General features: G+C 40.2%; 1 protein-coding gene across 2 annotated transcripts; it reads left to right on the top strand.

Annotated features, from left to right (window-relative positions):
- Positions 1-234: 234 nt before the first annotated feature.
- Positions 235-10767, top strand: LOC124474352 (tumor necrosis factor receptor superfamily member 11B-like). 2 transcript variants are annotated; one of them, XM_047030380.1, is made up of 8 exons: positions 235-377; positions 4338-4707; positions 6403-6618; positions 7336-7560; positions 7764-9410; positions 9576-9951; positions 10231-10413; positions 10553-10767. In XM_047030380.1, the coding sequence occupies exons 1-5, from the start codon at positions 330-332 to the stop codon at positions 8153-8155; spliced, it is 1251 nt and encodes a 416-aa protein (XP_046886336.1). In that variant the 5' UTR covers positions 235-329; the 3' UTR covers positions 8156-9410; positions 9576-9951; positions 10231-10413; positions 10553-10767. The 2 variants fall into 2 exon arrangements, with proteins under 2 accessions (XP_046886336.1, XP_046886345.1); XM_047030389.1 differs by lacking the exon at positions 235-377 and adding an exon at positions 3860-4083.
- The last annotated feature ends 460 nt before the right edge of the window (positions 10768-11227 follow it).

Here is an 11227-nt window from a genome sequence, read left to right as displayed (position 1 = left end):
TCACACCATCTTATTGGGTTTACATTGGTAGCCTGTAGGTATACCGTTTTATTGACAAAAATAAAACATCAAAAACAATAATGTCATACAATGCAGAATTAATTTAATTGTAAGTAAATTACATTTCATTTATTGAGAAGGGCTCCTTCAGTTACTGTATGTGAGTAGCAACCCAATCACAGTGAGGATGCTCTTATTTTAAGTCTGTGGAGAGAGCGCACCCTGCTAGTGGAAATGCCATCGAAGTGGGTGGGCACACTTCCCTCATCCCCACTGCAGTATAAGTATGGAAACGATACTTTCCTACCGGAGTTGATTTTGGGAGAGAGATGAACGTACGGATAATGAAATCACATCCAGCAATGAAACTGTTTGTGGTGAGTAACTTTGCCCAATGCTTAGTTTGTTTTCTCTTGGGAAAACAGTTGCTGCTGTTACGCTACAGTAGGTAGCTGTTGAGTTGAGTTATTACTTGTGATTGCCTTCTTTTTGGGGACAATTTCGGCACGTGAACTATTGAACAGTATGAATTTCGCTCGTGGATTAAACAGTATCAATGAATTATCAATGTTTACTATAAAATATTGTCTATTTTCGTAAGGAGCCAGGTACAGTATGGCTAGCCTGTCGTTTTCAATTATAAGCGATGTATTTATTTATGACCAAGATGCGTACCAATCGTGCATGATTATTCTGAGCTGCTGTCACAACGTACATCACTCATTCCCTGAGTTATAGCCTATAGTTGAATAGTAGTTTAGATATGCTATGTAATGTTGATCATTTGCATTATAGCATAATTCACTTTACATTTTGAGCAACTTTATTTTAAAACTATAAGGAAACAATGTAGTATACTGGATGTAGCATACTGCGTGATCAAAAATCAATGGGTGAGAATTATTATAACATATTAGTTTATTCTTATTGGAATTGTTAATTGTGTTTGTGCCAAAACATGCTCAAACATCAATACATAATCAAATTTTTTCAAACTAACCTTAATTAACTAATCAAAATACATTATGTACCTGCTTGATATGATGTTATCTTTTTGACTTCATTTTTATGATGTAATGTAGACCCTAAAGGCATATGACCCTCGTAAAATTGTATAATTCCTAGATTCAGGTGTGTCTTACTTTTAAAGTGCCACAACCCCTATCCTGTGTTTGCTGAATTGGAGCCTTTGGATACCAGTTACTTCCAGGTCTGATGTGTTTTGCATGGCCTCCTGTCACACCATTTGCATATGTGATGTTTTGTGTTGAGATGTGAATCAGAGTAGAAACTGAGCTTAGACTATGTGAGAGGAACAGTTTTACCTTTTTGAACAGAGATAAAGAGAGATGTTTTTGTGTGTGTGTGTGTAAGCCTCATTTGACATGAGGCTAAAAGTAAGAGTTTACACATGCATCATCCCACAATAGAGTCATTTCAGCTTGCTTGATGTAAATAATGTATCAGAGTCTGTTATCTCTAAGTTCTTTATCTTTATGCCCTATGTTCCAGGATGGCAGTTAAGTCTAACTTCCCTAAAAAAAAGCCGCTCTCACAGAGATCAGAGTAGAGTATCAAAGGGTCACATACTGTATATCTGCACAACCTGATGCCCTGTTTATTAAAAAAAGAAACACTCCTGAAAAGAAATTGAAGTCTAGCTTCCTCTTTTCAACTGCTTGAGATTAAGTGCTGGTCAGCACTACTACAGCAATACTAATACCAAGGTGTGCAGGTGTGTGTGTATAAGAGAAAGAGATGGAAAGAGAGATAAAGAGATGGAGATAAAGTCCTATGTCACCTCTGCGTGGGAGTTGCTGTGAAAACGTATTAGCATGGCCAATGCAATGCAAATGACCAAAGAGGAATTTTATCAACTTGGTCAAATGGAAAGGTATTTAATCAAATTATGTTGCATTGCATTGACTGGAATGTTCCAGTGTAAACAGATGAAACACAAGAACATTTTCCTAGTAGTTCTTTTAGTTATTTGTTTATTTGTGCACACAAGCAGTCATAAATTGAATGGTTACTGAAAGAAAAAGCCTGAATCTCAGTTCAGCAGTGATAGTTATTTAACCTTACAAGGCAAGCCGGTGGTAGCAGAGGTTTGGGAGTATTACAGGTAGAGATAAGGAGGAGGACTAAGAGGCTGTTGGTTATTGGATAGTAACATTTGGAATGGTGCTATTTGATAAATAGCACAGTGATTCTTGAACACAATATGGGTTCTGATTGAACAGTTATGTGGGCTATACCTGAGGGTGGGTGTGTGATATTGTAAGATCTACAACTTCATGTGACCGCAGGAACATCACCATAGATGTGTCCAAGAGCATCAAGTCTCATTAACATAACACAAGCTGTTATGTCATTTCATTTAATTTTTTATTAGGATCCTCATTAGCGGCCCATTTAATGGCAGCTAATCTTCCTGGGGTCCTCTTTAAAATATTCACAACATAAAATTACAAAAAACAATAACAACACAAATTACAATCAAAATAATTCAACATTGCAATTACATTCAAAATATTACCAAGTGAAAGAACATGACAATTTCCAGCTTTCACAAGGTCATTTGTAGCAATTCCTGGGTTACTGTCCTCTTAAATGTATATTTGTTCTGAATTCCGCGTGATGAGACAGAGAGTCGATTCCAAATAGATATTGCTCTGTAAAGTGATGTGCGTTTCAGAAAATTTGTCCTGGGAAGCGGAAGTTTTATATCACCACCTAGTGTCATGAGGCTTGTGTATGTACAGTTTAGCTGTATCTTCCTTTTTCAGAGAGGACTGCAGTGCTGGGCGATGCTGGGTTTCCTGTGTGAATATACTGAACAGGTGGCTTTGTTTTAGGAAAACCAATAGCGCACAGGTGGTATTTGTAAGTGTGTGTGGAGGGGGGGGGGGGGGTCTGCATGCACATGTGCCTGTAACTGTTGTGTGTGCGTCCATACCTGCTATGGTATTATGCTCTTATCTTGCTAGATTAATTATCTGTAATCAACAGTCAGCACTTCAAATCCCACGCAGCAAATGGTTTAAAAACACTGAGTTTCTCTGGAGTAGGCTGGAGTCTTGACAGAGCGCAAAGTGTTACTATCAGCTATGGAATGGGTTGTATAAAGTTCTGTTTAGGTGGTAAATCACACCCTAAACCCTGTCCTGTGAAGTTCATATAATTAGGGGTCTGAATGCTAACAAACTCAATAGCATCTCCCAGAGCTCTGGGTAAAGAATCAATTAGTTCAGTGAGATTGAGGGAATGTCCTGTATTTCAGCATACTTTGAAATCAAACATTCCTCTCCAGGCTGGCTACAGGCCACTGAGACATCCTCTGTAACTTTCCCTCAGATCGTTGGAACGGTGCAATTATGGTTGTTTGATGCCCAGTAGCAGCATGTAATTTTGGTTTGCAGCCATCGACAGATGCTAACTTCTAAGGAAACACTGAAAAGTGAAAAGTTCAACATCTTATTTACTGCTTGATGATTTTCTTTTGGATTTATGAATGATAAATCAATTTAAAGGACTTAAATACTTCATTCACCTGTAGGGATGAAATAATTCACATGATAATGAGAGGACTTTATTGGTCAAGCCTGCTTAAAGTTTGATGTGGAGAGCAACAGAGCGGTCGAGTTAGCAGGGAAACTGATGTGGAGACAGTGGTCATGTATTCTACAGGACGGGGGTCTCTGGGAAATCCCAGTAACCTTTCCTTTGGCTTTGGGTGAAGGGCAGGGCATTTTTAGAGAAGTGTGTTCTCAATGGCTTTGGCACACATGGTGGTGTGTGTGTTTTGGAGGGGGGGTGGGGAGGGTGAAGTCCACACGTCAAATTGTTTTCAACGATGTGCCGCCGTGACAAGGACCACATGCAACAGACCTAGCGTCTGACTTTTTGGCGACAGTATGGGGAGTCAACAGGATTTTTCAGGGTCCGGATGTTATTTGTTGTTTTTTGGGGCTTCAGACTTGCATGCAAACTACTTTTTTTTTTTTTTTCCAAGTGTATTTCACACTTTTGAAAAGAAAGTATTGAACTGCCATGTTTCCGTACATAAGAAAGGTGTTTGCTGTAAGTGTTTTCCATTTGAAAATGATTTGGCTGTATCCTTCAGAATCTTGAGCCATGTTGTCAGTGACAAAACTAGAATGACACATTGTAAAAACATGCAGTTAAATGCTGATGTCCTTCTGTCTCATCTCTTCCTCCTCTCCCTTTTCTTCCCCCCCCTTCTCTCACCCTCTATCCTACACTCCACCCCCCCCTTTCCTGTCCTCTCCTCCTCCACTCCCCCCTCCTATTCCCCTCTTCCCCTCCTCTCACAGCTCTTCACAGCATCCCTCTCTTGGGCATTCCAGCCGGCACCACGCCCCAAGTATTCTCACCTTGACCCCCTGACCTCTGAACTCCTCCAGTGTGACCAGTGTCCTCCCGGCACAGCTGTCTGGCACCACTGCACCGCAGACGAGCCCACTATCTGTATGCCGTGCCCTGAGCGCCGGTTCTCAGACGACTGGCACTGGGGCGAGTCGTGTCAGCGCTGCACGTCTGTTTGCAAGGAGAGACAGCTGGTGAAAAGGGAGTGTAATAGCACCCACGATCAGCTGTGTGAGTGTGGACCTGGGTTCCACCTTGTGGTGGAGTTCTGCATCAAACACAGCACCTGTGCACCTGGAAATGGAGCCGTCAGTCTGGGTATGTTTGTCTGCGAACTGTCCATCCCGTTTTTTGTGATTTTGTATCATCTTCTTTTATCTATCTTTTATGTGTGTATGAAGCTCACTTACACTAGTTACTAACTTTAGTTTGTTGTCTTTTGCCTAATTCAGTCACCAAAAAGTGTGGTTACTGTTCATTGTATGTGACTTCATATTAATGTGGTTAGGAAAGTTATGAGTTAGCTTGTTTGATTCTGATCATGCTGTTTCAATGGGCCCAAGTTGTAATCAGTTCCTTCTTAGAGGGGCTGTGTGTATGTGTGTGTAACTGACACCTTCTAATTAGGAAGAATAACACTGCCTGCTGATATTCAGAGAAAATTGACATCCTGTTCTGCATGTGTTCTCACAACCTAACCTCTATAAAATGATTCTGCTGCAACCGTAAAACTCTATATCTGCAACGGTATCATCTTGATTTTGTAGTCCTGAAGGGCTACTGTGTATTCATCCCAAACTTCATCGCATTCTGTTCTAGTCTGACAGTTGGACTAGTTCCTCTTCCAACTTTCACAAGTGACTGTTCTTAACAGGGCCTTTGGGTCAAAGGACTGTATTTTTGCTACAATACACAATGATTGGAGATTTTCAGGTCACTAAGTAGACATTTATTTTCTCTGTCTGTCACATCAATTCCCAGAGGGAAGAGTTTTACAGTATACATATAAGTCCTTCAATTACATTACCAGAAAATAACCCCTACATTAAGGCTTCCAATTGTAAAACGTTCATTCTTTATACTGCAAATACCTTGTAACCAAAGTTGGACTGTTTCTCTCTCAAACTTTGGGTGTGGTTAAATTGTTATACCTTTTCCAGGAGAGGGCAATGTAGTCATTTCCATTGAAAGGTCTTGGTAGTGTTGTGTTTTTGATTCAGGTCATGGCATTGTACTGAATGATTTAGAAACAAAGTTGTGGAAATATTGACAGATTATGGCAGATTCTAAATCTTTGTCTGCCATTCTAAATGGTATGGGTATAGAGACACATCACATAACTTGTATCTGGATGTGAATGACTGGAAACAACAGTTTAGGTCCTTCCTCACATCTCACAGAGGAACGTTTGGCTTGCTCTGGCATCATCATCTTAGATTCATTGTGGTTTAGGAAGTTTAACATGGTGTATACATGTAATAATGACCATTGTAACTCGAATGTCCAATTACATACAGCACGTGGATCTCATGGAAATCTAAAGTGGTTTAGTGGTAGATTGAAGTTTCCCAAATATTTAGGACACTCAACCACCCCACCTGTTTCATAAAGGTCAAACCCAATGCATGAAGAACTGACATCTCTTCCGTCAAATAAAGAAGGAAGATGTGGTTAACGCCTCTTCTGAAAAGGGATCTGTGAATAGTAACTAGAGAAATGACAGTGCACGGAACACATTTGAAAACAGGATATAGAAATGTCTAAAAAAAGAATTGTGTCAGAGATACTGTTTGTTAGAAGATGGTATGAACCAACTTGGTTTCTGTCAGATGCTTTGTATCCCTCTAAGATGACCTTCCCGGCAACAGACGTGACTGCATCATGACAGACTGGAAAGCTAACAAACTGCTCACTGCTGTATTTATACAACCAAAATGTGACACAACCCTTTTTTGATGTTTTATCAGCGGTTCTCAAGTTAATTGTCCTGAATGGTTTGTATTTATGTTGCAGGCACTCCACAGAGTGACACCGTGTGTGAACCTTGTCCCCAGGGCTACTTCTCCAGTGTGGCCTCACCCATAGAGCCCTGTGTTCCCCACACAAACTGCAGTGAGCTGGGCATGAGGAGCCTGCGAGCTGGGAGCACCTCCCAGGACAGCCAGTGTGACAACCAGGCCAAGAGCACGGACCTGGAGTGCTCCAGACAACACACGCTCTGCCAGACAGGTGAGTCTTCCTCACCCTACAACTACACATAATTAAGGCTGATGCTAGCTAAACCTATTCGGAATAGCAACACTGACTGGACATAAGGAATTGGAAATCAGAATCTGTGAGCCAAATCAAGTGTACAGAATAGTTTGTAGAAATGTTGGGATTGGACGTGGACTGCCCAACATTTTGTCCATGAAGTGGAGATTCACATGAACAACACAACACTGACTAACCACTGGCATAATTGACCTCCCAAGAACATAGAATCTGAGCGGTGTTTCTTCAGTTTCAGTTATTAGATTATTTGCAATGAATTCTATATTCATCTTGAAATTAAATGTAAAATTTAAAGCAGGTAAAAGTTTTGACCCAATGTGTAGACAAGATTTGGGAAATGTGGGTTTCTTGATGTCTGTCTGGTTTACAGTACATGCAGGAAATGGGCCAGTTAGCCTTTTGTGTAGAAGATACACACACACTCATGGAAACACAACCAAAAACACACACATAAGTGGAGTGTTACCCATCTAAATGACACACGCATTCTTCAGGAACAACTCATAGTTCAAACATTACTCAGTATTCCAGAACATGCTATGGCACGTGTGATACTTCCGTATTATTAAACAAAGTCATAAGAGGAGTAATCTGTCAACTGGTATATGCATGCCAAGGTAATCTGTGGTCAGTCAAGTCTCTTAGTTCTTAAGGCTCCCTCCCTCCCTGCAGATGTCACTCTATGTGAGGAGGCCATCTTCCAGTCTCTGGCGTCACTGCGTCTGTCTTCGGTTCCCCTGGAGCGCCTGCTAGACAGTTTACCAGGACGCAAGGTGGACCGGAAAAGCCTGGAGAAGCTGAAGAAGGCATGTAGCCCACAACAGCTTCTACTGCAGCTGCTGCTTCTGTGGAAGGAGCAGAACAAAGATCAGGACAAACTCTATGGCATCATACAAGGTCAGACTTAAATAAACATATTCAAAAGGGCACCTCTTTCAAACAATTATAATTTTGTGAATGTGGAGCAAAAATATTATGTGTCTTATGAAAAGAGGAGAGAACTGTAGAGTAAATTGTAAATACTATTTTCAAAGCTTTCTTGGGATATTTGCATTTCAATGTGCGCTGATGCTAATCGGATTCTCTCCTTTTTCAACCAGGTGTCAAACACTGCGAGAGGAGGGTATCCCGCTGTACGGAGCTGAAGAACCTGACCCTGAATGACCTCATGGTCATCAGCAACAGCTTACCTGGGGTTAAAGTGTGCAAGGAGGATGTGCGTGCAGTGGTCACTTCCTGTTCTTCCCAACAGTACATCCTACAACTACTTCACCTATGGAAGAGACAGAATGCAGGGGTGGAGCTGGCCAAGGGTCTGTCCCACTGTCTGAGGACTCTACGGGGCCAGGGCTCTCCGCGACACCTTCTCAAGAGCATCAAGAGGATCAGCCGCATCATCAGCAGCTCATCCATACACAAAATGTACGAGAAGATGTTCCTCAGCATGGTTCAAGATAGCTCCTGCTTCAAAACCAAGCCTTTCAATGAATAATAGTTAACCACAGGACTGGGTTGCGTGAAGATTATTATTTAACTGATGTAAATACTCTGGATAAGAGGAATGAAGGGAAGGGAGGTTATCTTGCTTCTCACCGTTTAACTTGGAAGGAGTTCCTTTCATAATGAAATGTACCCCTCCGCTATTTTGTTTTTGGACTGCTGACTTTGAAACTGTTTTCGCTTTTTATAGGATGTCAGCTTTTTATGAATGTACAAAGGAGTGCAATTATTTTCTATTTAAAATGTTCTACTTTGCTGAAATTGTTAAAGCTTGTTTTTATACATGATCACCAAACTGGATACTAAAGGCTACAAGTTACATGTTTGACATTGTGTGTTTGTGTTTCATGTTGTGTAAACATCTTTACTGTGCATTTGCTGTGTGACTTTGTGAACACTACGCCAAACTATCGCCAAACTATCAGAATAAAAATAATGTTCTTAGAATAGTCGTACCCTCTACAATGTTATAGCTTGACTGATACTAGTATATTCACTGACTGTTTTACTGCAAGCTTGACTCAACATGGAAGTGCCACTGTGTTTGTCATTGGGTTATACATTTATTCATATTTACACATGAACCAATACTTCCACATTCACAAGTATAGGATAACTCCTCTCAATAGAGTCTGTCTCCCATATCTTTTTCTCTTTTTGAGAGTACAAATGTTTGGGCTTATCCCGCAATGACTAATTAAAACAGTGATTATCTTTGTCCTAAGAAATAATCTGCGATAGTTGACAGTGTAGAGAAGTATGCATCTCATTAAAAAAATAAAATTATTTCAGATTTTCTTCATGTGCATACCACATATGGAATTATACAACTGCAATACACACTGATCACTGTTAACACTTCAATATTCTGACACAATTATCAGCTATACTGTATGGTTGTAAATTGAAAAACGTCCCAAATATTTCATTTTTTTATATACAACTTGTATGACACATTTGTAATATGACACATTTGATCTCAACCACACCTTATGCTAAACAAAATAGTTTTAGAAGGAAGTATCGCTACATCCTCTTGGTTGCATTTAAATTTGTTGTATGTGCACACAGACAACACCAGCTTTCACTTTCCCCTATCCAAGGAAGTGATTTGACCTTTTGGATAGATATCATCCCTTTCACTTCTGTAAATGTGTATTTCCATTTGGCCCTGGCCTATAAAAAACAAAGATGCATCTTCAGAAGTCACTGTGGAGGACATCCTACATACCACCCACATAAACATGGTAAGTCTACCAATGATGCAATTTATCATTAGTTGATCTATGATGATTTATATTTGTTGGCGACTGAATTCAACTTTTAATTTGAATAATATCGTATAAATAATAGTATTGTAGTAATATATTATTGAATTATTTATATTATTAATTTGAACAATTTATCCACAGTGGTTTCTCATTGTGCTGATGTTTACCTTTATGGAATACATCGGAGGGACTACGAGCTATGAGCACCTAGACCCTGTCACCGGGCAATCAATCACCTGTAATCGTTGTCCAGCTGGATATCACATGTCTGCTCACTGTACCGCAACCTCACAGACAGAGTGCCACAGGTGTCCAACTAACCACTACACGGAGTACTGGAATTACCTGCCCAAATGTCTGTACTGCAGTACGTTTTGTGTACATAATCAGTATATAAAGGAGGACTGCTCATCAACGCACGACAGGGTGTGTGAGTGCAACGAGGGCTACTACTGGTTCGCAGACATGTGTATCAAACACTCAGAGTGTCCCGCTGGCTACGGTGTCAAAAGGAGAGGTACAAAAGATAGATCTAGGTCAAATACTTGAATGTAATAGATGCGTTCACCGGTTTAATTGAAATCAAGTTTACCTCAACTTGAGGTCCTCAAGTATTTAACATTACATGACAATTACGCCTATGTGCTGATTTCTCAAACCATGGCTCAATGTGTCAACACCACTGTGAATAACCTAAATACAAGTTCAGAGTGTTTCTGAAAAAATTAGAAGTTGAGTTAATTACACTTAAATTGCGTTACCAATCTAGGTAAACAATGTATATTTCTCCTCAAAGGTACCACAAATGTGGACACCAAGTGTGAGCGGTGCCAAAAAGGCTTCTTCTCCTCTGTCTCATCCTCGCACTTGGAGTGTGAAAATCACACTGATTGCGCTTCTCGTGAACTCAAAACCATAATCAGAGGCACAAGCAGGCATGATAATACTTGTGCCTCTTGTGAAAATTCTACAGATGGAGGTAAGCTTCACAAAGATAGCAATTTTGAATTATTGATTGTAACTAACTGTTTATATGGCGTTATTAGGGGGTTTGAGTTGTTTGCAAGATGTCTCTCTTCCTCTCAAAATAGACTTTACACTTTTTCCCCCCTGGGCAGGTGACATGACACATATCCAAACTATCCTTCTTCAGTTCTTATCTCATCAAATAATTCACCGACCTAAGATGAAAGAGCTGCTCCGGAGGTTCTTGCCCCCACATACCAATCAGCCGGTCCAGATACAGTTGGACAAACACTTTCCCAGACAGAAAGAGCCAATCCTAAGTCAGATCAGGCAGTGGATCAGACAAGCTCCAGAGGAAGACCTCAAGAGACTCCCTGAATGGCTGAGGAAATCCAATCTAAAGCACATAGCTCAACGACTAGAGAGAAGGATTAGAATTATGGACAAGCGTTGTCAGTAAGTCTAGTCTCAGCAGTAAAATGTGGCAAGACTTTGTGTTATTACTCTTACTATTGTAACCTGATCAAAGGACCATGTTGACATCCTAACTATATGTTGAATATTGGATACCGATTTTCCTTAAATAGCAGTCTGGTTTGATTGATCACAAGTACAATGAATGTATTGTGTTTGTTTAGTCTCTAAATAATAATTTAACATTAAAATACCACCCATGACAAAGTTTGGAATACATTATAACATGTTCACGTAGTCATAGAAACAACAAGTCACTCCAGTTCCTTTTCCGTCCTCATTGTGCCAATGCCTCATCCATATTTAACATCTTCCTTTCTGGTACTGTACAGGCTACAGCATTACTCTAACCC

The sequence above is a fragment of the Hypomesus transpacificus genome, chromosome 2 (genome assembly GCF_021917145.1).
Source record: "Hypomesus transpacificus isolate Combined female chromosome 2, fHypTra1, whole genome shotgun sequence".
NCBI classification, from domain to species: domain Eukaryota; kingdom Metazoa; phylum Chordata; class Actinopteri; order Osmeriformes; family Osmeridae; genus Hypomesus; species Hypomesus transpacificus.
The sequence above is the reverse complement of the archived record's forward strand: the minus strand, read 5'-3'. Positions and strand labels throughout refer to the sequence as shown.